Below are 26,619 nucleotides of genomic sequence, written 5' to 3'. Positions count from 1 at the left end.
CCGGTGCGCTCCCGCTTCCCGCCCCGCTGCGGGTGCAGCCCCGGGGCCCTCCGCCTCGGTCAACGAGCGGTGGGGTCCGCCCGCCGGCAGGGGGCGCGGGGGGCGGCGGCGGGCGGCGCTCTGCCCCGCTCTGCCCCGCGCCCGTGACCGGCGCGGAGTCGCCGGGAGACCGAGCGCCGCCATGGAGGCGCGCGCCGCGGGCCGCGGCCTGCTCGTATCCACCGGGAGCGGCGGGGCCGGGCGGGCGGGCGGGGCGGGGCGCGGTGCGGAGGTTTCCTTAGCTGCGGCGCAGAGCGTTGCCGGCGCGGAGGTGCGGGCCGGGCGGCGGGAGCCGTGTGTGCTCGGCCTGGCGCGGCGGGGCGGCCGCTACGGGTGAGTGCGGGCCGGGCGGGGATGGGGCGCGGGGGTTCGGCCCGGCCCGGCTCGGTCGGTGCCACGGCCGCCGTGACTCTTGGGAGCCGAGCGTGCCTCCGGCGGTCTCCACTCATCCTCCGGCCGTGCCTTGCCGGGGCTCCTCCGCCCGCCGGAGCCGCAGGGTTGGAGTTTGTGTGGTTCTGGATCTGCCCCGTGCCAGGCAGAGTTGAACAGCTCTTAACTTCTCCCCACGGGCACCCGCGTCCTGCGCGGTCCCACCTGTGTTGCTTTTTCCTTGTTCCTTCCCCATCAGTACAGCGATAGCAATCAAACACCGTGTCTGTGTACACACGGCTCCCGCGGCTGTTCGTGTGTGTGTATGTGAGAGAACAGGGCGTTGCTGCCGGGTTTTTACGAATCTTTTTTTTTTTTTTTCTGTCCGCAGGATCGTTATCCACTCACAGGAGAAAGAAAACTCCGATCCGGATTATATTCCCATCAACAGCCGCTTTAAGTGTGTGCAAGGTACTGACTGCTGGGGGGAGGGCGGGAATCCACTGCTGTTCGTCCACAAACTCAAATTTAGTGGTGTTTCCTGACCTGCCTCCTGAGCAGGTGTGGGTTGTATGCTTCCCCGTGAGACTGCAACTCACAGTTTATGGAATCCCCTTGTTCCTCATCCAAGTGGTTTGTCATTCCATGTCAGCATGTAGTTGTGAGGAACTTGGCTGGCCCCGGTGCGTGGTGGGCTTGCAGGGGCTGGAATTTAGTGTCTAGTGGTGTCTGTCTCTCTGGCTTCTCTGTCCGTGTCGAGAGTTGGGAACTTTTGCCTGATTCCTGCATGTTCAGATCTAAATTTCCATAAGGTCTGGCAAGCTCTCAGCTCCCAGCAGTTGGATCGGGAAGGGCTTTAGGCCTTGGCTTGGAAGGACTTAAATAGCTGCAAGTGTCCTTGGGGCAAATCCTTGTCAGGAGTAAAAGCAACTTTAGCCAGATTGGCTCATTCCCTTCTGTGCAGCTCAGTGAGGTTCTACCCCTGGTCTTGCACTGTAGAGAAACTCTGAAGTTCCTTGTCAGGTTGGTCTTTCCCAAAGTAGCTGCACTGATGGGGAAAAGCCATCCAAGTGTGTGAGAACTCTGTGTGCTGGGAATCTCCCTGGGACACTTGGTAGGAGGTGACTGTCTAGGTTCTCTGTGCCAGAGCTGTTAGGAATGTACGTAAATTAGTGCTGTTTGTTCCTCTTTCAGGACTCTTTGTGGTTTGTAGCAAGCAATGTGATTATTGAAGTCCTCAGTTACTGCAGCATCCAGCATGAGCTGTCCTGATCCTGTTTTTCTCTTTTCCAGAGGCAGAAGAAACTCTGCTGATTGATATAGCTGCAAACAGTAAGTTTTATAAGGGCAGTGGTGTGGCTGACCTGTCAGGGAACAGCTGCCTGGTGCTTGTTTCACCTTCCCAGTCTTCCCCCAGGCTCTGTGTTTGTCCTCTGCTCAAGCCAGGATTGTTTTCCCTCTGATGTCATCTGGCTCTGCCAATAACCACTCAGTTATTGCAACGGACAGGGCCTGAAATGCAAATGATTGAAACATTTGCAATTTTCCATACTGCTTTTAGAGCTCCTCTCTGATAGATTGCAGTAGGGAGAAGGATTCCTAAAGCCAGAAGAACCTGCTGAGGATACCCCAAGCAGGGTGGGGGGATTTGAGAAGCGCAGGGAGAGTAACTTAGGTGCGGGTTTCCATCAGAAACAACATCTGGAAGTTGTGTGTAAAGCCTGGTGACTGACTGTGAGCCGGCCTGGGCTGACTCTGTGAGTGTGTTTGAAGCAGGCTGCAAGGTCCGGATACAGGGCGACGAGACACCGGAGCGGCTCTTTGAGATCCCCGACGAGGAGCGCTGCTTGGGATTCCTGTCCGAAGTGCAGAGCATCCAGGAGGGTGAGCAGAGCTGCACCTCTGTGTGTGTGAAATCCTCTGACTTGTCAGCAGTTTCTGACAGGGTGGGGTTTGTTCCAGCCCACCTGAAAGCTTCTCCTGAACCCAAGGACGGAGCCATCTGGCATCAGGTGGAGAAGAGCCTCCCGGGTCTGTTGCAGGCCTCTCCTCCAGGTACAGTTGGCTTTGCTCAGGGGCATGTGCAGTGCTGGGGTGCTTGGGGTGGGACCTGGATCTGACCCTGCCCTTGGCAGCCTGGCCTCTGCTCCCCGGTCTGTTCATTCCTTCCTGAGTGCTCTTTTCTGCCTTAGTTTGTGTGTAGTAAGCTCCCTGCTGCCTTGACTTGTGATTAGTGCCCCTTTCTCCCATTCCCTGAGTCACACAGTTGATAAATTCCTGTTATCATTTGGGGTTTTTTTGCTTTCTGTGGAGTTACATTTTTTCCATCTTGATCAGAGCTGTTTCAGATTGTTTCTCAGGGCATTGTGCTTGGATTTTTCATTACAGGAGCTCTGGGGTTTGAGGATGACTTCAGCACTCTGAGCCTGGAAGAGAAAAGGAATATGCAAAACCACCAAGCGGGATCTCGGCGGGAGCCCCCACCTCCTCCTGTTCCTCAGAACAGACAGTAAGTAACACAGGGCATCTGTTCCCTTTTTTACTTCTCTTCCTAGACAGCAGAACAAGTTCTAGTGCTGGTTTTGCCTCCTTCCTAGATTTCCCCGAGAGAGAGAAGGTACATCCAGAGACCAGCCCAAAGTGACCAACACGATGCGCAAGATGTTTTTGCCCAGCACGCAGTCAGGGCAGAGAGAGGGTCTCATCAAACACGTGCTGGCCAAGAGGGAGAAGGCCTACATCAACTGGCACAACTTCAGGTGAGAGTGGGGAGGAAGGGACAGAGCTGTGGGATCTCTGCTGTGAGCTCAGATCTCACCCAGGTTTATATCCTGGCAGCTTCTGATGGATGGCAGCTCAAGTGGCCAGTGAGGATGGTACAGCCTGAAAGTCACCAAGTGCCCATGGTGCAGCTGCTCCTATTGTGTCTTCTCCCTGTGTGTGTCAGATCTCCTGAGCCTCAATGAGGCTGGAGCAGTTGGGCAGAAAGGGTGAAGGTAGATGTCCCACCATGCTGTCCTGATTTTGCCCTACATGACATGGTGCTAAAAGACCCAGATGTTTGCTGGTGGAATGTCTTAGTCCAGGAGGAGTGTCACTGGGAGTGACTCACACCTGGGAGAAATTTTTAAGGAGAGGCTGGATAGCCTCAGCCTGGAGAAAAGGAGGCTCAGGGGAGACCTCACTCTATACAACTCCCTGACAGGAGGGTGGAGCCAGGGGGAGTCTGGCTCTGCTCCCAGGTAACAAGTGACAGGACAAGAGGAAACGGCCTCAAGCAGTGCCAGAGGAGGTTCAGGTTGGACATTAGGAAGAATTTCTTCACAGAGAGGGCTGTCAGACATTGGAAGGGGCTGCCCAGGGAGGCAGTGCAGTCCCCATCCCTGGAGGTGTTCAAGGAACAACTGGATGTGGCACTCAGTGCTCTGGGCGGGGTGACAAGGAGGGGGTTGATCACAGGTTAGACTCGATGATCTTGGCAGTCTTTTCCAACCTCAGGGATTCTGGGATCCTGTGAATTTCAGTTCCCCCCTGGCTGGCACAGCCCCACGCAGGGGCAGCTCACAGTGTGTCAGTGTGTGCTCACAGAGTCTGCTCCCAGCCAGGACACTGCTGTGCTGCTGTGGTTTTCATTGTGTTTTCTGACGGTTCAGCTGCTTTTGTGTTGTAGGTTTTTTGTGGGAACGTGGAATGTGAACGGGCAGTCTCCTGACAGCTTCTTGGAGCCGTGGCTGGTGTGTGACACGGAGCCTCCCGACTTCTACTGTGTTGGGTGAGTGGCAGCAACCTAGGTTTACTAACGGGGCTGGTTCTTTGTTGCTCTTGCTGGGATCCTGGAGGGCTGTGTTTGGTTTAGGTTCTTGTCATGCTCCCAGAGGCTGCACAGAGCTGAGTTGTGTTGCACAGGAGCTGTCTGAGGGCAGAGGGCTGTCGGATGAGGCAGAGGATTGGGTTAAACAAGGCTGGCGTGACATAACCGATTTTCCTGGAGGCATCTGCAGAGCTCCCTGGTTGTCCTCTGCCTAAAGGGGTGCTTCCCAGGGGAGAGGGTTGCTAGGGGGTTATGGGTAGGGTCTCAGAGGCACCATGGGGAAATTGTGCTGCTTTATTTAGCAAGTGGCCATAAGGAGCTGCTCCTCCAAGGGCTGTTGCTGGAGGTTTCGCATTCCTGTAGGAAGAGGGGGATGTGCATGAGGGCTGAAGGTGCTAAGCTCTTGGGTTTCCAGGTTCCAGGAGCTGGACCTCAGCACAGAGGCTTTCTTCTACTTTGATTCTACGAAGGAGCAGGAGTGGCTGGCTGCTGTGGAGAGGGCCCTGCATCCTCAGGCCAAGTACAAGAAAGTGAGTTCTGCTCAGTGGTGTGTCTTGTCATGGAGCTGGCATGATGGGAAGGAAAAGGGAAAGGGGCTTCCCCTTTCCTCACCTACCCAAGGAGCAGGGCTTGGAGAAACCAAGGGTGGTACTGGGCATGTGTCAGGTGTTCCAAGTTAAATCTGGAGTCTGTATTTCTGCCCCACAGTTGTGGGGGAATATTGTGCTTCGAAGCAGAAATTTATAAAGGTGGGGATCACAATACCTTTATCAAATAGGAAGGTGGTGCCAGGGAAGCAACAGGTTCAAATCCTCTACCTGTGTTACCATCTCACCCTGTAGTATAGAAACCAGGTGTGTCCTGAGCTGGTAAATCAAATGAATAACTTTTTCCTGAAAGAATGGGATGATTTATGAAAAAAACAGAGGCTGTTGCATTGGGACAGAATTGCTTCAGCTGTGGCAGGACTTTGTTCTGGCTGGTTAAGAGCAAGCCATTGGTTTTATGTCTGCTGTAGCAAACCTTTCTGCTGCAGGGACCAGTCCTAAATATATGAATGGGTTTCCCTGTCCTCCATAGCCCGCGTGTTCAATGTCACACCCTGTCCTGCTTGCTCTGAACTGAGCTCAGGGGCAGGTGTTACAGGGAGTGAAGCAGGGAACAGAGCACCTTGCTGAGCTGAGACCCATCGAGGGGAGTCAGGAGTCATGGCCTGCAGTGCAGAGAGGCCCTTTTCTTTACTTGAGTTTTGGGTGAATTCCTCCCACCCTGGTGAAAGAGAGAGCACAGGATACGGCTGCAGGAGGGGGAAGTGGCTGAAGCTGTAGATAAGACTTGTGGTCGCTTGTAAATTCCACTTCTGCAGAGCAGACTGGGTGCTGGGCTCTTCCAGCTCTCAGCTTCTTCCCTCACTCCCTAGACTTAATCCCAACACATCTGAAAGTTTCTGTGAGGGTGCAGACTGCACTTAAGAAGGTGAGGCCTTGTCACTGTTTCAGAGTGGTGACCCCACTGTTTTGGAGGTTCAGGAAGATCACAGACGTGTAAAAGATCAGCAGCAAACCCAAGATCCCCACTGGGACACAGCACATGAGCATGGTGTTAAGCCCTGGGGACTGAATTCTGCAGCAGAGGAGAACAACGCAGCTCCAGAGAGAGGCCCTTTGCTTTAGGGAACGAGTGTTTCCTGAAAACCAATCGACCTGTACAGCTCAGGGATGCCTTTTGATACCCCATGCACGTCTGCCTCGGGGAAATAAGAACATCTTTGTCTGTTCCCCTTTGCATGTGCCACTGGCTCTGCTGGAGTTAGGAATAAGCCAAGGTGAGCCCTGACTCCCAGCTGCACCTGCAGCCTCAGCACAGCCACAGCTTTACACCAGAACTGGCTGGAGCACTCATGGTCTTCTCTGGTTGTGCTGACAAAGGCTGAGACCTCACCAACAGACCTGCTACGTATTTATTCAGTTTCTCTTACCTCATCCTATTGTAGAGAAGCACCAGCGTGGGGAATGCAGTGAGCTCAGCACAGCTCACAACTCTGGGGAGTGACAGATTGACCCCCAGAACCTTCCTGTGGGACAGGAGGCCCTTTCAGCAATGTTATTAAATTTAGGGATTGAGTACAGAACATGATGAGGAACGGGGGGAGCCAGAGCAGCAGAGCATCAGGCAGAGCAGGCAGATCAGAACTGCATTCCCCCTGCCTCTCTGGGAGCTCAGGATCCCGTTTATCTTCGCAGGTGCAAATGGTCCGTCTGGTTGGGATGATGTTGCTCGTATTTGCTAAGAAGGATCATCTGAGCAATATCAGAGAGATCGTGACGGAGTCTGTGGGCACGGGAGTCATGGGAAAGATGGTGAGTCACCCAGGCCAGCTTGTTGCTTCCCTGTATCCATGCGAGAAGCAGCACAGCTTGTTTTTGTTTACCTGTGCCATCCCTGTCCCCTCCCTGTGCCACACCTGACTCCTGCTCTAACCCCACTGGTACCTGCTGTTCCCAGGGCAACAAGGGCGGTGTGGCCGTGAGGTTTGTGTTCCACAACACCACCTTCTGCGTCGTCAACTCCCACCTGGCTGCCCATGTGGAGGACTTTGAGCGCCGAAACCAGGATTATAAGGACATCTGTGCCCGGATGAGCTTTGAGACCCCCGATGACAGCCTGCCTCAGCTCAACATCATGAAACACGAGTGAGTTGTGTTGATGTTTTCCCTTTTGAAGCGGTGCTGGTTTACCCAAATCGAGCCAGAATTGCAGCAACAGGAGGTTTCATGCAGATAAGTTTTCTGGCTTGATAAAATAACTAGAAGTGCCAAGGGCTGTGCTGTTCTGCAGCTCCTGCAGACAAACTGTGGTCACCTCCTCATTGCACTGTCCCCAGCATCCCTCTCCTTGCGTTTGTGTGTAACTCTTCAGCAGGCCTAAACAGAATACAAACGACTGGTAATTCTGTAGTTAATATTTAAACCATTTAAAAAAAACAAAAATAAAATGTAGAGGGGATTAGTACAGAAAATACTTCAACTGTTAGATTATCCTTGATAATCCACTAGTGCAAATGTTGAGGTTTGACAAAAAAAACCAGGAAGAGTTCTGGTACTAGAGGGGGGGCTAAATTTTAATCTTTAAATGAACCCTTTATGGAGTAAAGAGTGGGTCTCAAGAGTGTTTCTTTAGCTGCTGGTAATGACAAGGCTGTAGATCCCTTTGGAAACCTGGAGAGGAGCAGGGCGGGAGCGGGTGCTGGTGAGCTGTGGCTAATGGCTGAGATGGGAAACAACATCCAGAAGGTTGTAAACTCCACAGGAATCTAACTCTGCTCCTGCCAATTCTGCATCAGTTGGTCTTTGTTGGGCAGATAGTGCAGCAGTAACCTGCTCTGGCTGAATGAAAGGCAGTGAAAAACCAACAGGTAAAACCGGGGTGTCACACGGGGTGTGACCCTGCAGATACAGGTGCCTCTCCTGCCCAGCTGGCTGACAGGCAGGCTCTGCTTACTGAGCTCCATCACTTCCCTCTTCTGAACATGTGAAGAGCCTGAATACCAGCTAGATTTTGTGTGAAGCTTGGTGGGATACACTGGTTTCACTTCATTAGAGGGTCAGTGCTGTTCCCTAGCTTTTTTGGGGCTGAGGCAAACTCATTATCTCCCAGTAAACTAAGTCTTCAATCCTTGGAAGATTCCACAGGAGATGGACTTAGTCCTGTAGGATCTGCTGCTACTAGAAATTTCTGCTTTTGGACTCGATCTTTCATGTCTTCTTTTTTGTCTTCCACATGTCTCAACCATAATATGATTTCAAAAAGGGAGATGTTAATTGCTGATCTGCTCTGAAATTCTTCCCTGTGAGGGTGGTGAGGCCATGGCACAGGTTGCCCAGCGAAGCTGTGGCTGCCCCTGGACACCTGGAAGTGTCCAAGGCCAGGTTGGACGGGGCTTGGAGCAACCTGGGCTAGTGGAAGGTGTCCGTGCCCATGGCAGGGAGGTGGAACAAGATGAGCTTTAAGGTCCCTTCCGACCCAAACCATTCCATGATTCTATATGTGTCTTTGTTTCCAGTGTTGTCATCTGGCTGGGAGACTTGAACTACAGGCTGTGTCTACTAGATGCCAGTGAAGTGAAGAGTCTCATCAGCAAGAACGAGCTTCAGAAGCTGCTGACATATGACCAGGTCAGTGAACTCACTCACATTTGCCCCGTCCTTGAGGGGTTGTCTTGGTTTAGGATATGCCTGTGCTTGGAAGGAGCTGGCAAACATGGAGCTGGGGAAGGGGCTGGAGCACAGGTTTGATGAGGAGCAGCTGAGGGAGCTCAGCCTGGAGAAAAGGAGGCTCAGGAGGGACCTTCTCACTCTCTGCAGCACCTTGACAGGAGGGTAGATCCAGGTGGGGATCAGGCTCTGCTCCCAGGGAACAAGGGACAGGAGGAAATGGCCTCAAGTTACACCAGGGGAGGTTTAGGTTGGATATTAGGGAAAATTTCTTTCTGGAATGCACTGAACAGCCCTGGCACAGACTGCACAGGGCTGTGGTGGAGTCCAGTCCTGAGAGGATTTAACAGACATGTAGATGTGGCACTTGAGGGCATGGGTTAGTGGTGGCTTGGCAATGCTGCAGGAACAATTGGACTCAATGGTCTTGGAGGGCTTTTCCAATCTAAGTAATTCCATGACACTCTGTAAGAAGGGTCTGTAGACATAGACACTGGACCCTGACGGAGCTCTGGGTGCGCTGGTGGCAACAACCCCCTGAACAAAACCAGATTGTCCATACTGGATTAACTGGGTGACTCAGGCATTTACCATGGAGGTGTGTCTCTGTCTCAGTGCAGGAGTTCTCTCTTATGTACAAACTACAAGCTGAACACAGGAATTTGTAACAGCAACAAAAGCTGCTGTGATCAGTGTTGTGGAAGAGGTATTGATTTGGAGCCCAAATCTGCTCAGCTAGCTTGACCTGAATTCTGTGCTGTCACCTTCCCCGCTCGGCACTTCTCTGCAGCACCCTGAAACCCAGGGCAGGTACCTTTCAGGTGAAGGATTGCTCCTGTGAAACCCAACTGCAGTTGTGCAATATCACCTCTGACACAGTTTAACAGTGAATCTCATTCTGCTCTGTAGCTCGTTTCTGTTGTGCTGCAGAGCTTCGTGCAGGAAACAGCTGTGGCTTAGGTTTCAGTGAGGAAAACAACCAGGAGATTTTTCAGAAGAGGAAACGAGCGAAGGAGGGTGGTGTCAGGTTATCAACCCAGCGCAGTCCTAGAGGCTCTTGCTAAAATGGTTGGCAGGGAAAGTTTAATAATGGTGACCTTGAGCCTGAAAAACTAATGAAGGCATTCAGCACAAGCAGAACACTTAGTATTTCCCTTAACTCTTATTTGATGCTGCCTGCATGGCTTGGTGCCCATTTGTACTCGGTCTGTTTGGAAAACATTCCACTGACGAGTTGAATTTTTGCCTCTCTTAAAGGTGTGAGGTCTGAGAGGCAATTTGGGGATGTCTGTGAATTCCATGGCCACGGGTCATGGTTGCTCTGCCTGTAGATCTGCTCTCTGACACTGCTGTGTGGGGGAGGGTTTATTTGATTTGGTTTGGTTTTTTTCTTTTTAAAGCTTTCTTTTTTTGCTTTAGCTGAATATTCAGCGCACTCAGAAGAAAGCATTTGCAGATTTCATGGAGGGAGAGATTAAATTCATCCCCACGTATAAATATGACTCTAAAACAGATCGCTGGGACTCCAGGTACACTGGCTGCCACTGGGCTTATTTACTTATGACATAAAAAGCATTTTCTCCCAAAACTTGATTTCCTGCTTCCTAGAGCTGGAAGTACCTGTCAGTGTTGTGTTTGCCCTCCTTTCTTTCCCCTATTTTCTGCAATAAGCAGCCCCTGGGTATGATGAATGGGCGCATCCCTTAAACAGTTGCTGCCGATCCTGCTGGATGAAGGCAGGTGAAGCATGAGCTCAGGGGGCCCTGCACTGGGGGCTTTCTCTTTTACCAGGGACAGCCAAACACATAAAAAGGAATTGCAGAGATAAGGAAACAGGCTCTCTGAGTCACCCTGTCCCCTGACTTGCACACCCACGGGTGGCTGTGCTGTGATAGCAGCCGTGGTTCCTGCTGGATGCCTCCCCCAGACACGGCTGCATCTGCTGCAGGGGCTGCTCCAAAGGGAGAAACTCCCAAGAAGGAGTTTCAGACCATATAGTGATTGGATTTGACTCTGCCTGTGATTATGAATCAGCACAGTAGTTAATCTGAAGAAGGATAACCTAGGATTCAGGCTTCATAACATGATAGTAATCGCTGAGTAGACTTTCCATAGTGGAAACAATAAGTGATGGATCCAGTTGTGGGCAGAAAGATCTGGCGGCAAAAGAAAGTCATGCAGCTTGGGTCACAACACACATGGCTTCAGGCTATGGAAGTGGGCTTGACTGAGTCGTTTTGTTTTCCTGATGCTGGAAGGGACAGGAATTTTAGCTGCTGCGTCAGAGAAGGGGTAGAGAGCAGAAGAAATAACACAGAATTCAAGTTGGGGGAAGTGATAGGGTTCATCCCATCACTGCTGTGATGGTGGGGGTGGAGGGAGCTGGCTGGCTAGGAAAAGGAACAGCTTAGTTGGTTTGTTAGGATCGTTGGATTTCCCTGGTAATCTCTTTTTCTTTGTAGTGGGAAGTGTCGTGTGCCGGCGTGGTGTGATCGGATCCTTTGGAGAGGAGGGAACATCAATCAGCTCCGGTACTGCAGTCACATGGACCTGAAGACCAGCGACCACAAGCCTGTCAGCGCGCTTTTCCGCATTGGGGTAGGTTTATCCATGTGCTGGGGCAGGATCCCAGCAATTCCAGGCATTCCTTCAGGAGTCAGGACACCTCTGCTAAGGCTGTTGCAAGAGGACAGATGAACCCAAGTGAGGTGTGGCTGCTGTGGGGGTGCTGCCTCTGGCAGTACTGGAACGGGGGAGCCCCTGCGTTCTCCCCACCGCATGGAGACACAGCAGTAGCCTGTGTCTGGTTGTACCTGTGCTGCCCCAGATGTGTCAACAGACTGGTTCACACCTGAATGCCTTTGGTGGTGAGTGGCTGGCAGGACATTTGGGATTCCTGGCTTAGTGAATGGGGACAGTCCATGTCCATTTTTGCTGCCTCCTGCTCTCCCAGAAGGGGTCAGGTCAGAAGGGACCACAGTGGGGCGTCTGGTCAAACCTCCCTGCTCAAGCAGGGAGCACGTGGCAGAGGATTGCATCCAGGTGGTTCTGGAATACCTCCGGTGAGGGAGATTCCACACCCTTTCTGGGCAATCTGTTCCAGTGCTCAGTCACTGCACAGGGAAGAATTTCTTCCTCATGTTCAGGTGGAACTTCCTGAGCACCAGTTTCTGCCTGTGGCCTCTTGTCCTATTGCCTGGCACCACTGATGCCTGGTCCATCCTCTGCCCCCTCCCTGCAGTTACTGACAGACATTGATGAGATCCCCTCTTAGTGTCTCTTCCTGAGGCTGAACAGGCCCAGCTCTCTCAGCCTTTCTTGGTCCCAGAGATGCTCCAGCTTCAGCATCTCTGTAGCCTCTTCTGGACCCACTGCAGGAGCTCCACGTTCCTCCTGTACTGAGAAGCCCAGAACTGGACACAGCACTGCAGATGTGCCTCACCAGGACTGAGTGGAATAGGCTGAGTCTCCTTAAAAGAGATTCCCCCAGTGATTTCCCGGTAGTGTGGCCAGACAGACCCTGGTAACATCTGCAGGGGTGAAATGTGTAAGGTTGCAGATGCTGCTTGGGAGTGCACCCAGGCACGTGAACCCTCTCAGCCTTTCAGCTGCACAAGCAAGTGCTCAGAGAAATAGTTCACTTCTGCAGTTTGGTCATGACCAAGAGAGTTCCTGTGAAGCCGATCAGAAGCTTTGCTGAGCGTTTTCTGTCTCCCACAGGTGAAGATTGTGGATGAGCAGAAGTACCGGAAGCTGTTCGAAGACATCGTTCGTATCATGGACAGGATGGAGAATGACTTTCTTCCTTCACTGGAGCTGAGCAGGAGAGAGGTGAGGATGAGACCAGAATCACTGTCACTTCCCAAACACAGCAGCCTTAGAAGTGCCAGAACTGCTTTTAAAGACTTTGGTTCAATGAACTCGATTATAGGAAATTGAACTCTTTCGGTGCGCTCCTCTCAGCCATGGGGGGCCACAGCAATGTCTGGGGGAGTCTGGATGTGTGCCCCATTGTGGCCACTAACGTCACTTGTGTTTTCTCTTTGCAGTTTGAGTTTGAGAACGTGAAATTCCGTCAGCTGCAGAAGCAGAAGTTTAAGATTACCAATAATGGGCAGGTCACCTGTCACTTCTCCTTCATCCCAAAGCTCAACGACAGCCACTACTGCAAGCCGTGGCTTCGGGCCGAGCCCTGTGAAGGTTACCTGGAACCAGGTGAGTTGTGTATTGGTGTAGGCTCCTATCCCATCTCCATTCAGTCCCTCCCGTCTCTCCCGTGTCCCATGTTTCTTGCCATCAGCCTTGTCTGTTTGTCTTCTCTTTTGTGGCCTTTGTCCTTGCCATTGTATATTTGTCCTTGTCATCCCTTTTGGAGAGTGTCCGTGTATTCCTGAGATCTCCTGTGTGTTGCAGATGAGAGCACAGATATCTCCCTGGACGTGTACGTCAGCAAGGACTCGGTCACCCTCCTGAACTCCGGCGAGGATAAAATTGAGGATATTCTTGTCCTGCACTTGGACCGAGGGAAGGACTATTTCCTGACCATCAGTGGGACCTACCTGCCCAGCTGCTTTGGCACCTCCCTCGAGGCTTTGTGCCGAATGAAGCGACCGATCCGAGAAGTTCCAGTCACCAAACTCATAGACCTGGTGAGTAGCAGTGTTCTGGAGGAGCTCCTTTAACAGGGAGAGACCTGACTCCTTTCTGATTACTCCCAAAAGCAGGAGTGCCTGCAGCTCAGATTGGCCGTGCTGGCCCTGAGCTGAGTGACTTTTCACAGAGCTTGAGGTGCTCTTTTATTCTTCCCCTCCACCACAGCCAATGGCTTTGGACAGCCTATACTTTATCCCTTTTGTCTGAGTAGACTGTAAACATTGTTTGATGGGACAAAAAAGTGATCCCAGCACCTCATGTTGGTGTTAGTGGTGCTGGCAGGCTCAGCTGGGTGGCACTGTGTGTCATAAGAGGTGTGATTGAGGTCCTGTCCTCCCAGGTGCCAGGGCTTCTTCTGCTGTGCCAAGTGCTCCGGGAGCCTTTTCCTTCTGGATGCATTCCCACTGCTCAGGGCAAAGGAGCAAGCAGAAGCAGGAGGACTGAAGGAGGGACTGTGGTGTTGGGTGTGGTGTGCTGATGGGCACAGCTCAGCAAATGGGCCATGTCATGGCCTCTCTGGCCAGTTTCTCCCACACCAACCACAGTGAGAGATAAGGCCTCAGTGAGAGATAATTCATCAGTGAAAGATAATTTATCACTGAGAGATATCTCTGTGGTGCAGAGAACTGTTCCTCTCCTCAGCATTCACCAGCTCCAAATATTCCTCCTCCTGAAGCCTATCGTGTGCATGTGAGGGGGTGCAGTTCTGCCCTAGTCACTTTTTGTCCTTTGGGTGTCTCTAATGGCCATTTCTGGGATTAAGCCCCATGTTGGGGATGTAATTCTGATTTCCAGGCTGGTTTCATTTGTCTCTCCTGATGGCCTTATCTGGCCTTGTTCCAGTGAGGTGCAGCAGCTCCTGAGTTCTAGTCCATGTCCCCATTCTTGTTCAGCCAGGAAAGCCATTTCTTTCTGTTCACCTGTAAGCTCAGCCCTGTTTGAGTCTCTGTGCCATGTGATACCTTCTCTCTTCTCTGATTTCTCACAGTCTCACCCTTCCATGAGGGTTTTTTTGTCCAGTAGGCTGCTGCTTTTCCACCTCTGTAGATTTGCCAGCTTCCACTCCCATTGCTTCCACATTTTCCCTTCAGCGGTTGCCCCATGCTTCTTGTTGCCTCTTCCAGTTCCCACCTTTTGTTGTAGGTCTCTACTTTATTTTCCTGACAAGTCCAATACACAGAAAGGTCATTCTTATACTAGAATTTTGACTTTGTAACACAATCAGGCTAAGCAGGATCCAGGTGGCAGTATACATTTGCCTCCTCAGGTCAAGCAGCTGATCCAGGTTTCAGGCTCTTCAGACTTCTCAGGATTCGATTGAAAGTCAGTCTTGTTCTAGAACTGGATCTGGAGTGTTTCATTGGCCTTGGTGGCTTTTCCACCTGCTTTTTCCTGCTCAGCGCTGAGTGCGCTACCAAGCACCTCTTGCTTGATAGAGAGAAACTTGGGCCCAGACTCTGTCCTCACAGTCACACACTGTTCCTTTTCTAAGAGTACTTTAAGGCTTCTTCTCCTTCCTTTACCTGTAGATTTCCTTCTCCTGTCACTCACTGAAACATCTAGAAATATAGGAAGCAATCAGCAAAGAGCACCTGCCCCAGTGTCTGCAGCATGGACACATCCCCCATGTCCAAGGGGAGAGCTATTTTAGGTGTTTTGGTTCTGATCTTACCTGTGAGCTGAGAAATTCTTGGAGACAGACCAAGCTGAGCACTTCCTGCCCCAGGGCAGTGGTGCGGGTGCTGCCTGCTCTGCAGCCCAGAGCGTTTGGGTGCAGTTCCCTGTGTTTAGGTACTGCTCAGGCTGTGTAAGGCCAGCAGTGTCTGTGCCTTAAAAACCACTTTCCCTCCTTCACTTGTGTGGGCTTGTCCTTCCCTGCATCCAGCGTTTTCCTCAGCCTGGCTGGGCTGTGTTTGGAGGTCTGGAGATGCAGGTCAGTAAGGGTGTTGGGTAGTGCAGTATAGATGGGAGTTTGTCTGGAAATGGTTCTCCTGGTTCTCTCAGGAGGGAGACACTGGCACTGCTGCTGACACTTGAGCACCTCTCCTTTGGGATTTCAGTATTAGTGTCTCATCCTGTTTTTTCTTGGGATCCTACTGTGGGCTTTAAAAAGCCTCTTGAAGAACCTCTGTCAGGAACAGGTGAGTCTCACAGAATGGAGCATTCAGTGCTGAAGGCTCAACATTAGGGAGAAATTCTTCCCTGTGAGGGTGGGGAGGCCCTGGCACAGGTTGCCCAGAGAAACTGTGGCTGCCCCATCCCTGGAAGTCTCCAAAGCCAGGTTGGACGGGGCTTGGAGCAACCTGGTCTAGTGGAAGGTGTCCCTGCCCGTGTCAGGGGGTGGAACGGGGTGAGCTTTAAGGTCCCTTCCAAGCCAGACCATTCCATGACTCTATGAAGAGGTGAACAGCCAGGCACAGGCAGGTCGGGGGTGGTGAGGCTGGAGATGACTCACCCATTACAAAATGAGCCTGTGCAGGTGGCTGTGTGCCCTCCCAAACCTGTGACTGTGTCCCTCCCCCTGTGCCTCAGAAGAGGAACCTGTGCCAGCTCCTGTTTGGAGCAAGCTGTTCCCAGGAAGAGGCCAGTCTGTTGGTGCTGTGTTAGAACTCAGGGAGCCTCCAAGTGAAGCAGGCACTGCAGAGGCCACAGAGGACCCTGAGATGCTGCTCCCTCCCCATGTGCCCTGTGCCGTGGAAGCTGCAGTTGCTCCCAGCTCGGCCTGGGAGTGTGTTTGGGCTGTTCCCAGCCTGAAAGGTTGATCTGCCAAGACTCAGCTTGGACAACCTGCTTCTGTTCCCTCCTGCAGGCTCCGTGAGCAGTGTCCAGCCTGCCCTGGCTGGTACAGGGTTGGCTGTTTGGGGATGCTGAGGGCTTGGCACGCTCCTCCCCACACTGTGCTAATGCTCTTAGGCTGCGGCAGCAGCAGCCGGGGTTTGAGCACAAACCCTCATTTCCCTGACAGTACCCAAAGCTGCTTAGGGGCCCTGCAAGCTCCACAGCTGCCACACACTCAGAAACACAGATTTAGCCCCGGGAATATTTTATCTCCAGCCTGGTCACAAGGGAAGATGGCTAAAATAACACAGGGACGTTGATTCTGACCAGTGGAACTTCTTCCTGATGGACACGTTTCACCTGCCCATGGCCCAGCTGTTGGCCAGTGCACAGCACCGTCCAAGCCCCTTGGAGGGTTTTGAGGTTGTGCATCATGTGAGCAGGATTGTTGCTAATTGGCAGGCAAATCTCTCACCACAGGTTTAACTTTGGCCTTGTCAGCAAAATGTGTGAAGGACCTGGTGTTCAGTGGGTTCTTGTAATGCAAATTAAGCTTCTGCTTAGTCAGAAGAGTTAATCCAAGAGTGCTTTCTCCTTCTTAACCACACTTTTTTCCTCTTCTCTCTTTCCCTCTGCTCTCAGGGAGAAGACAGCTTCTTAGAAAAGGTAACACAAGCAATTGCAGTGTGGCAGTCTGCTTCTCAGTGGTGTGTTTGTAAAGAATGAGAGCTTTCCCCTTGTTTTCTGTGGCAGAGGAAAGGGGAGGGGGCACAGAGGGGACACGGCTGCCAGCAAAGCCTCTTAGCACAGCTGTGGGCTGGATGAGAACGTGGAGGAGCACACAGATCCAAGCCCAACTGAGATGTTAAAGCTCACCAAATTTGCTTTGGGGAAAAAAACTTACTCTTCTGATCCTGGCAGCAATTCTGGATGTTCCCAGAAAAGATTGGCAGCCTTTGGCACACCATGCTTGTAAGGTGGGGTTTACCACAGCACCTTCTCAGACCTGTGGGGAGAGGGCTGGAGCAGGAAACTGAGGTCTTTTGCTCCTTCCATCTTGTGTCCCTGTGGAGGCCGAAGGAGGGCCTTTGCAGGAGGTGGATGTTGCTGCACCTCCTCAAGCAGTGTTGCTGGGGCTGCCAGCTCCAATGGCCATGATGCCCAAGCAAGATCACTGCTTCCCTTGGCACCCGTGCTCTGTGCTGGAGCCAAGCAAGGAAAACATGTCCTTGGGAGAGCAAGTGGGAGATGCCGGGGGTGTTCCCACCCTCCCTACGCGGGCTCTGGCATTTGTAACTTGTTTGAGCTGGCTCTACGCCACCTTCCCAGGCTGGGTGAGTTGTTCCTCCCCAGGCTGTTGGTGCAGTGACAGGGTAAAACAGGAGAGGGAAGGGATGTCCCCTCTCTAAGAGGGGATTGAACTCGGGTGTTAAACCAGATGAAGCTCCCAGACTCCCTCCTGGCGGAGGAGAAGGGAGGAATTTGTGCCTGCCTTCTGGGAACATCCTTCTGCGGGAGCATCTTCCCGTGGGAAAGACACAGCCATGCGTCCCTTCCTCGCACGCGGCAGGAGAGGGCGCTCAGGGCCCAGCCAACTCACACGACGCCTCCTCCTCCTCCTCTGTCTCCTCCTCCTCTTCCTTCTCCCCCGCCTTGAGGCGCCCTGAGCCTTCTCCTCCTCCTCCTTCTCCTCTTCCGTGAGCTGCTGGGATCTCCTGCTTGGAGGTCTCCGCAGTTCTCCCAGTCATGCCAAAGGTTGCCCCAACACTCAGCTCCAGCGATGCACTGGAACAGGGAGTTTCTGTAGAAGAGCCCACAGCCCTGGGAGAGGGTCTGTACTCTCCCCTGTTTCCTTTTAGGGGAATTCTGTGGTGCTCTTGCTTGGCACGCTGCTTCCCAACCTTCCTAGTGCACGTGGCTGAGTGAGGCAGCCGTGCAGCCACGACCACGCATCTGCTGGCTGGGTCGGACCTGGCGGTGTGCAGGGCAGAGCTGTGCTGTACCTTTTGGCAGCTGGGGCTACTGCCTGTGCCACTGGGCTTGTGACAACCCAGGGTGTCTCTGGGTGCGGTGTGGAAGCTGACCCTGGCTCTGGCTGCTGCCAGGGTGTGCTACAGGGACAGCCATGGCAGTTGTCACCTCAGCTGCCAGCTGGAGTGAGGCGCTTTGTGTGTGGCTTGTGGGCTCCTCTGCTGGTGGCCAGGGTTGTGTTCTTGCTTGTGCCGGTCTCTGGGTGCTTTGGGAGTGCTGGGCATGGCTTTCTCTTTGGAAGGAATGTGAGTGATCATGAAGCGAAAGTAAAATCAAGCCAAGAATATTGATCCTGTTAAAGCTCGATGTGATGGAGATGTCTGAGCTGTGGAGCTCGTCAGCTGCTCCACATGAGTAAGCGGGAACCACGGCAGTGGTTCTGTGTGCTCAGTGAGACTCTCCTTGGGAAAATCAGGGAAGAAGCTCCAGGAATCGGGACTGCTTCAGAGCCCCGAGGGTAACCGTGGCTGGAGCACCCTGGAGCTGGGGCAGACATGACATCAGTGGGATGAGTGGGCCCGGGGGCTGGATCTAACCCAGGGTGGGAGCTCACGCAGCACAAGGACTTGCTGGGTCCCAGCCTCTGTCAGCTGCAGGGTGGGAGCTGGGATGGGGATGGGCCACCCTGGGAGGCCAGAGCCCCCTCCTGTGGGGCTGGGAGGGCTGGGGCTGTCAGGGGGTTGTTCCTGGGGGCAGCAGGAAGGGGCAGAGCCAGGACCTACAGAGCAATGGCTGGTGCTGTGGAAGCGAGTCAGGGCCAGGGCAGTGCAGGGTCCTGCTGCCTCTCCTCTCCCACCTTTCCCTACAAGGGAGTAGGAAACAGACTGAGGGACTGAGACAGAGGGACTGAGGTTTCCCTGAACTCTCATGTGCTCTTTGTTCCCAGGAGAAATCCGTCCTGCAGATGGGCTCCCTGGACAGTGAGGAGGCAGGTGAGGTGCCGCTACAGGTGCCGAAGGAGATCTGGCTCTTGGTTGACCACCTGTTCAAGCACGCCTGCCACCAGGTGAGAGGACCTCTGCCATGCCAGCTTTCCTGGTGACCTGGTTCCTCATAAGCACTTGAAGATCAGATCCAATTTGGTGTTTACAGGGCAGGACTTTTCTGTGTGCTTGAGGCACTGGCTGGGGGTCCCAGGGTTCACCCCACAGTCACCACGTGCCTCAGCCTTTATAGGGAAGATGACTTTGTCCATCCCTGTGCTGTTTTTGGCAGGAGGACCTGTTCCAGACTCCAGGCATGCAAGGAGAGTTGGAGCAGATCATTGACTGCCTGGACACCAGCATTCCTGAGACAATCCGTATCCTTGCCTGATGGATCTCAGTTCTGCTGGGAGAACTTGCTCTCAGGAGAGCTTGTCTGTCACCTTTACCTGGCAGGGTCCATGATGGGTGTGGGCTCCTCTAGTCCCCGCACAACCTCTCTGGAAGCTGTGTGTGTGCTGGCCAAAGCAGCCAGGGGGCTCTGGAAGCTTCCTCAGGGCTCTGACAAGCACAGGGATACTGGGGAGCATGGTCTGGAGAAGGGGCTAATGGAGCAGAGAGCTTCTGTGTGGCCAGAGGGTGGGGAACTGCAGTGTAAGGTGCGTGGAGCAGTGTTTTGTATGGATGGGGGACAGCAGAGGAGGAGAAGGAGGAGCAGTTAGGCAGGCAAGAAGCTTGCTCAACCTCCAGGGAGGAAGCAGAGGTGAGCACCTGGGGAGGAGGAGAGGGATGGAGCATCTGGGGAGGGAGGGGATCTCTCTGCTCAGCACAGCCCTTGATTCCCATGGGTCCAGCGGGCAGTAATCACTCCGTGGCTGAAGCTCTCCTCATCTTCTTGGAGGCTCTGCCAGAGCCTGTGATCTGCTACGAGCTGTACCAGCGGTGCCTGGACTGGTCTCACAGCAGCCGGCTGTGCCGACAGGTGAGGGCTCCTGCTGGCTGGGGGCTCTGCCATGGCCCTGTGCCTTCCTGGGTCCCGTTCCCTTCCAGGGTGCTGGCAAGTGGCTCTGGGAGCAGGCAGCTCTTCTAAAGACACCCCAAGTGAGCCTTGTGTCACCCCGAGCACATGGGGAATAGCAGCCCAGGGGAGGGGACAAGCCACCTCTAGTCCTTAAGGGCTTGAGCACCTGCTCACAGCTACAATTCTTGTCCTTCCTCAGAGGACTGTGAGTGGCTCTTTATAGCTGGTGGGACAGTAAGCCAGGTCAAGCGTGTCCTTGGGCAGAGGGGAAAGTTTTGGGGCAGTGAGAACTTGTTTGGGGCACTTGTGGGCTGTGGCTCCTGGTGACACTGCTTCTAGGAAAACTGTTTCACCAGGAAAAAGCCCACAAGTGCCATGGGCGCTGGGCTGCAGCTGGGGGTCATTGCTCTGGAGTCCACAGTGCCACAGGTGCCCAGGCTACAGCGATGGAAGCTGAGAGACCTTCCTGACGCCATTTCCTTGCAGGTGATCCTTCAGCTGCCAAGCTGCCACCGCAATGTGTTTCGGTACCTAATGTCCTTCCTCCGGGAGCTGCTCAGGTACTCGGAGGACAACAACGTCAGTGTCGCCATGATCGGTGAGTGGTGTTGCTCTGCTCCGCTTCTGCCGCCCTTTTCTGCACCTTCCAAGGTCTCCCTAACTCACCAGTGGCTGATTTTGCCTGCCTCCACAGCTGCCCTGTTCTCCAGCCTCCTCCTGCGCCCTCCGCCCAACCTGATGGCCAAGCAGACCCAGCAGGACCGCCAGCGTGCCATCAACTTCCTCTACAGCTTCCTGCTCGCCGGGGACGAGGAGTGACTCCTGCCACGTGCCAAAGCCGGGGCCCGCGCTCCAGCCGGGCCTCTCACAGCTCCGAGGGGTAAAGGCTCAAAGCTCTCCAAGTGCCATGTTTACAGTTGGAAGGGATGTGTTCCCCCTCCTTCCCACGCTGTGCCCCAGAGGACCTGCATGCTCATTGCACTGCCATCCACCACTGGAGCCTCCGGCTTCTCCGCGGGAGCCGGGTGGATCTGTTGATACCCGAGCACTGTGCCAGCACCTGTCGTCCTGTGGCTGTGTCACCCGAGTCACGCTTCTCTGTGTCACCCCCATCTCCCCGGAGCCGCTGTGGAGAAGGGTGGGGACGGCTGGTGCTCCCAGAGACCGTGGCACGCTGCGTGCCTCCGGTGCCAGGTATGCCTGCTGGTGTGTACAGCACCCCAGACTGGTGTGGGACTTGTGTCACCCTCTGCCACACAGCTGGCCCAGCCAGCCCCGATGCCGTCACTGTGCTATGGATCGTGCTGTCCCAGGAAGGTTGTTCGGACGTTCGGCCTCCCTCCTTCGGCAGGGCCTTCCCCTCTCCCCTCCCTCCCAGGGCCCCAGCACACGGGTCTGTCCCTGCACCTCACATTGTGCCCTCACTCTCCCTTCCCCTGCACTCAGCATCCCCTGGGGACATGGAAGGGCAGGTAGCTTGGAGTGGCCGGGGTCAGGCAGGGCCATGAGCTGCCCTCTGCTTCTCCCAGGCTGTCCTGTGCCTAGCACAGAGCAGGAGGTGGCTTCTCTCCCTCCATCCTGGCTTGCAGGACACGCTGGGTGACCAGGTGCCAGTGGATGGGCTCCATCCCCTCCTCCCCAGGAGTGCAGGCTTTGGGGGGGTGAAAGGAGCCAGAAGTGCACCTCAGGAGCCAGAGAAGCAGCTGTGGGGGCTGTGCTGGGGGGCTGCAGTGCCAGGGTCACACACAACTGGGGAGGGGACACCCCTGGAACTGGTGACTGAGGGTACAAGAGGGTGGCCTGTCCTACTCAAACACTAAGAGGCCTGTGGGGCCACATGGCCTTGGCTGAGGGAGGCCAGAGACACGAGGGGAGTGGGCAGTGGGCTGTTGTCGCAGAGCCTCTGCCAGCGCCTGGGCCCAGCCTAGGGTGTCATGTGTCTCCGTGGTCCCTTTGCACTGGCTGAGCTACCACGGGCTCCCCTCCCTTCTGCCTATATTTTTTTTCTTTTCCTTAAAATTTTTAAATTACATAATTTATTGGGAAACTGTTCGTTCCAAATAAACCTCCGTTGTGCAAGGCCTGGGGGCTGCGCCGGGCGCGCCTGCCCTCCCTCACGTAGCTCTGCACCGTTGGGGTGACACACAGCCCTTCCTGGGGCTCCAGGCTCACTCTGGGGGCAGCCGAGGGCTGGGCTCTCCCCCTGCCATCCCAGCAGCGTGCTGGGAAGAGCTGGGGACAGCAGCAGAGGGTCCCATGCCCCCAGTACCTGCTGATTGAGCTCCTGGGTGGGCCCCTGATGCGTGGACAACTTGCACCCAGCGCCGGTGCCCCGACCGGCAGGGGCCTGGCAGGTGCCACACCGGGATGCAGTTGGCACGGGGTAACCCTGGGCAGTGGGCACAGCAGGGTGCTGGTGTGGCACATGGCTTTGGCAGCCCTGAGCAGCGGTGCCTGTGGTCCTCAAGGCCCTGCTGGCCCGCCAAGGGGAGCAGTGGTGGAGAAAGCCCGCGTGTCCTGCCGCAGGAAATGATGGCTGGTGTCATCTCCATCTGCTTCCTGCCGGCTCCTTGGGAGCAGGGCTGTGCCCGGGCAGCTGCTCCTGTGCTGTCACGGAGGGGACCGGCGCAAGGTGCCGGCATTGTTCCCGCAGCCACCACATTCCTGCCACTGCCGGCGGAAATGCCGGAGCGAGAGCAAAGGCCTGATGCTGCTCCCCAGGGATGGAGTGAAGCCTGGGCCTGCCCATCCTCCCCCTCATCCATGGGGAGGACCTTGGAGGCTGTTGGGGTGTAGCTCTGGGGGCTTACACGTGCATCAGCCCACCATGAACACCATGACTGAGGGACACTGGTGGTGCCCAGGTGGTGGGGCTGGGGAAGCCGGTGGTGTCCCAGCAGTGGAGCTCAGCTTGTGGTGTGGCACAGCTAGTGTCCCACAGCTGCACTGGACATCCCTCGCTGTCAGTGAGCCCTTCCTGTCCCCCCCCAGGGGCAGCCAGAGGTCCCCAAGGACCGCAGGGCTCATGTGACTGCTCAGCCCATTCCCAGCCCCTCTCCCAGTATATCCAGCATCCTTATTCCCTGCTCAGTGAGCCAGGACTTGGCAGACCCCATCCTTGGCATGCCAGGACAGACTCCTGCTCACACACCCAGGGACAAGGACTGCCCTGTGCCCCAGCACTGCCCCTGTGCCCACTGCCTGCTTTTCCCTGGCTCCTTGCTGTGGTACTGGGGCTCCCGCACCGCTGTGTCACAGGGGGCACAGGGAGCATGGCCAAGCCCAGCAGCTCCCACCTGCCTGCGGGCAGCAGGCCAGGCCAGGAAGAGCCAGAGATTCCTTAGGTCTCCTGGCCCATGAGTCTTTTCCTCCTTCAAGGCTGGCCACAGCCCAAACGGGGGGAGTCCTCCCTGGCCTCCTCCTTCCAGGCTGGTGCAGGAGGGCTGGGGTCAGGGCTCAGCTGTGCAGCCCCTGGCTGCAGCCCAAGCACTCAGGGCTGGGTGGTGCCTGGGGGACATGGGGCAGCACTGCCTTGCCTGGCACGGCCACAGCAGTCGCTCAGGGGGTCTTCTGGGCCACCCTGCTGCCCAGGCAAGGACCCAGCAGGAGCTCTTGGGCAAAGTGTCGTCTGGGGGGGCAAACTGCAGGTGCTGGGGGTGGTTTGAGGTGAAGGAGAAGAGCCCTCCGAGTTCAAACCAGTAGCAGCAGCACCATAGGTTGGCGGTGGAGGAAGTTATACCCCCCCAGCACCCCAGAGCTGGAGCTGGGGTCGGCTGGGGGGGCTGTGACCAGGGTACCACATCCTGCCCCACCGCAGCTCCAGTGCCAATGCCACCACCAGGAGGGGTCTGGAAGACAGGGCGTGAGGGTCTGGATTGGACTGGGCAGTGAGCAGGCAACCCTTGCCCACCCACCCAGACCACCACGGGGGCCCCCAGGGTGGCTCCTGGGGGCTCGTGGGGCAGCTGGTGGTGGCAAAGTGGTGGTGGCTCATGGGGTGGCCAGCAGCGGTGAAGTGGGGTGGCAGTGATGGCTCATGAGGTGGCAGAGGCTGGGGGGGCAGCGGTGGCCGGTGGAGTGGCCCCGAACCGGGGCGGAGGTGGCTCTCGGGGCTCGCGGGGTGTCGGTGGCTCACGTGGCGGCGGTGGCTCGCGGGCGGGCGTGGGTGGCGGCGTGGCGGGAGCGTGCTGGCGTGTGGCCGGGCAGCACATCCCTCCCGGTCCCAGCGGATGAGCTAATGGAGGCCAGCTGGGCCCGGACGCTTCCCCAGGCCCCGCTCCCAGCCCGCAGCTGCAGCCCTTCCGCTCCTCCGCAGCCCCTTAACCCCCTCCCCGCCGGCACTGCCGACCCCCGCCCATGTCCCCCTGCCCACCCCCCGGTGGCCACACGCCCCTACCCACAGCCCCTCGCCCGGGGCGTCCCTCGTGGGCAGACCCCTGCAAACAGCGTGGGGTTTGGAACCCCTGCGTGAGCCTCACTTGGAGGGTCCCGGCTGGGGCTGGGGGAGTCCTGTCCCGTGGGGTCCCGTCCCCTTGCAGGGCCCGCCCAGCCCCTCCTCCCCGCCTGCAGAGTCCTACAAGGACCCTCAGTCCCCTGAGCCTGCCCACTGCCCCTCCCACATGGGTCCTGCTCGAACACAGCCCCATGGGGTGGGAGCACCAAGGAAGGGGATGCCCGGAGGGGGATACCCGTGACAGGGATGTTAGGATGGGGACACGGAGGAGAGGGATGACAGGGACACCAGAGACAGGGATGCCGGGTACCCAGCACCCACAGCTGCCCCTGTGTGCAGGGCTGTGGAGCAGCTGCCCAGGGCCAGTGAGGTCAGGCTGGGGCAAAGGGAGGACCCAGCAGCCACTGGGGCTGCTCCACTGACAGCAGCAGAGTCAGATGGAACCAGTGAGAGCCATGTCCAGGACTGTGCCACCATCCCCTGGCACTGGGATGGCTGTCTGTCCTACACCAGGGCTGGAGACCCCCAGCAAGGTGCTGAGCAGTGGCAGAGACAGCTCCAGCAGCCTCCTCTGGCTTCCTGCACATCTCACTGGCCTCTTCCTTCTCCCACCAGGGACAGGCCAGGCCCAAACCCTCCTCCCAAAAATAAACCCCAGAATGGGCTAAAGGCTCAGGGCAGCACTTGCAGCCAGGGTCTTTGCTCTGCGGCCTGAGGGTCCCCCAGCCCCTCTACCCTCACTGTCCAGCTGGGACCAACATCCCTGTGCCCTTCCAGCATCCCCTCCTCCATCTTCCAGGCCCTCTGACCCGTGTTTTCACACTCTCCTCCCCAGTTCCACAGGCTCAGCAGCTGGTTTCTCTCCTTTTTGAGCACCTTCTCTGCCAGCACCAGGCTGTGAAAGGGGCCGCCGTGGTGCAAGCCATGACTGCCAGCACCAGGCAGCTCCAGGAGGGACCAGAGGGTCTTGAGATCCCTGCCCAGCAGCAGGCAAGTAACCCCTGACTACCCCTCCAGAAATCAGCATTTACTGTCATCATAACTCTTTATTATAAAGATGTATTTACACGGAATAAATCTTTACAGACATGGGAGACAATCAACAGGGCCCAGCTCAGAGCCAGAGCTCCTCCTTTGGTGCATGGCAGTGCTTGACAGATACCCCAGTGCCCCCCTGCTCCTGCTGTCCCACGGCATGGAGCAGGCACAGGGGCCCAGAGCCCCACGCTGTGTCCTGGGTGGGCACCCCACACCTCGGGGGTCCCCAGGAGGTGGGTCTGTCAGCAGGAAAGGGACCCCATGCTCACCGGGGAGGGCAGCTCACCCAGGTGAGCACCACGGGAATAAATAGATTCGGGACAAGCTGTGTGCTCTCCCTGGCATGGGGGTGATGGGCAGGGCTGGGGCGGGGCCCCGAGGGAGCTCGCAGACCCCTGCGGAGAAGCTGCTCCGCCTGACAAAGTGCTTTGCGCAAAGCCCGTGGTCCCGGCGAGCCTTTGCCCAGGGCAGCCTGCCCTGTGCCCACCGGGACAGGCAGCCCTGGCCCCTCTGCAGGCAACCTGCTGCCGGCCGGCGCCGGGAGGCGGCAGTGGGGGGCAGGAGGCACCCACGGTGCCAGACACGGCGCCGAGGCCACCAAGGACAACCACAGGGAGGAGGTGATGCCAGCCGAGGGCTCACAGGTGGGACCGCACGCTCGGGGCCGGAGGATGAGCAGAGCGGGCGAGGACACGGCGCAGGCGATGGGAGCCGTGTCCATGGAAGGCTGGTGGCAGCCCTGCAACGAGAGCAAACCCAGGTTATATGCGAGTTCCCTCCCGGCACCATCACACGTCTCCCCGTGTCCCCCATGCCCCCCTGCATCTCACCTGGCTCAGAAGGGCATGGGGCCCTTGTGGGAGAGCCGGGGCCGGGGCCGCCGGTACCTCCGCCAGCCCGCCGGGCGCTGCCCGGTCCCGCGCCGGGCACCCCGCGGCCGCACCACCCTTCGGACGAGGCCTCTCTTCGCATCCTTCCCGTCCGGCGCCTCACACACCTGCCCTGGGGACGGCAGAAACAGCATTAGCTGGGTGTCCCCCCACGCGGGACAGCCACAACGGTGCTATGGGAGCTGCCTGGCCCCGGGCCGGCCGGTTTCCTGGATTGTACCCAACAGGAGCCATCGCCGCCGAGTGCTTCCTGTGGTGTGGTGGCCCGGCCACCTGTGCCCAGCATGGCCACCTCGTGTGGCCATGGCCACCGGCCTCACCGTGGGGACTGGGTCTGCCCAGTCTCCACTTTTGGCCCCAGCGCTCCCCACGGCCACACACCGTGCTCCCCTCTCTGCC

At 56.1% G+C, this 26,619-nt stretch overlaps 1 protein-coding gene across 2 annotated transcripts; it reads left to right on the top strand.

The window, feature by feature from the left end:
* The first annotated feature begins 75 nt into the window (after positions 1 to 75).
* OCRL (OCRL inositol polyphosphate-5-phosphatase) lies at positions 76 to 21,960 on the top strand. Of its 2 annotated transcripts, XM_039382695.1 has the most exons (24): positions 81 to 214; positions 293 to 372; positions 800 to 879; positions 1,702 to 1,740; positions 2,182 to 2,292; positions 2,371 to 2,463; positions 2,797 to 2,917; positions 3,006 to 3,167; positions 4,079 to 4,180; positions 4,635 to 4,749; positions 6,463 to 6,579; positions 6,725 to 6,912; positions 8,283 to 8,394; positions 9,853 to 9,962; positions 10,896 to 11,031; positions 12,154 to 12,264; positions 12,483 to 12,648; positions 12,847 to 13,082; positions 16,507 to 16,530; positions 18,782 to 18,901; positions 19,111 to 19,195; positions 19,673 to 19,800; positions 20,326 to 20,437; positions 20,534 to 21,960. In XM_039382695.1, exons 1-24 carry the CDS (start codon positions 182 to 184, stop codon positions 20,656 to 20,658), a joined length of 2,706 nt encoding a protein of 901 aa, XP_039238629.1. In that variant the 5' UTR covers positions 81 to 181; the 3' UTR covers positions 20,659 to 21,960. The 2 variants fall into 2 exon arrangements, with proteins under 2 accessions (XP_027590105.2, XP_039238629.1); XM_027734304.2 differs by having other exon boundaries at positions 76 to 372; positions 2,185 to 2,292.
* Positions 21,961 to 26,619: the final 4,659 nt, after the last annotated feature.

This window comes from Pipra filicauda, unplaced genomic scaffold (genome assembly GCF_003945595.2).
Source record: "Pipra filicauda isolate LSUMZ 115617 unplaced genomic scaffold, ASM394559v2 scaffold281_size1565311_pilon, whole genome shotgun sequence".
NCBI classification, from domain to species: domain Eukaryota; kingdom Metazoa; phylum Chordata; class Aves; order Passeriformes; family Pipridae; genus Pipra; species Pipra filicauda.
Note: the sequence above shows the minus strand (reverse complement) of the source record. Positions and strands in the feature narration are given on the sequence as shown.

What these genes read in the sequence shown, in the direction of transcription:
- OCRL (XM_027734304.2), top strand. Translation starts at nt 182, where the DNA reads ATGGAGGCGCGCGCCGCGGGCCGCGGCCTGCTCGTATCCACCGGGAGC. An exon ending in ATCAACTGGCACAACTTCAG is followed by an intron (nt 3,168 to 4,078) that starts GTGAGAGTGGGG and finishes TTTGTGTTGTAG; the next exon opens with GTTTTTTGTGGGAACGTGGA. An exon ending in CTCAACATCATGAAACACGA is followed by an intron (nt 6,913 to 8,282) that starts GTGAGTTGTGTT and finishes CTTTGTTTCCAG; the next exon opens with TGTTGTCATCTGGCTGGGAG.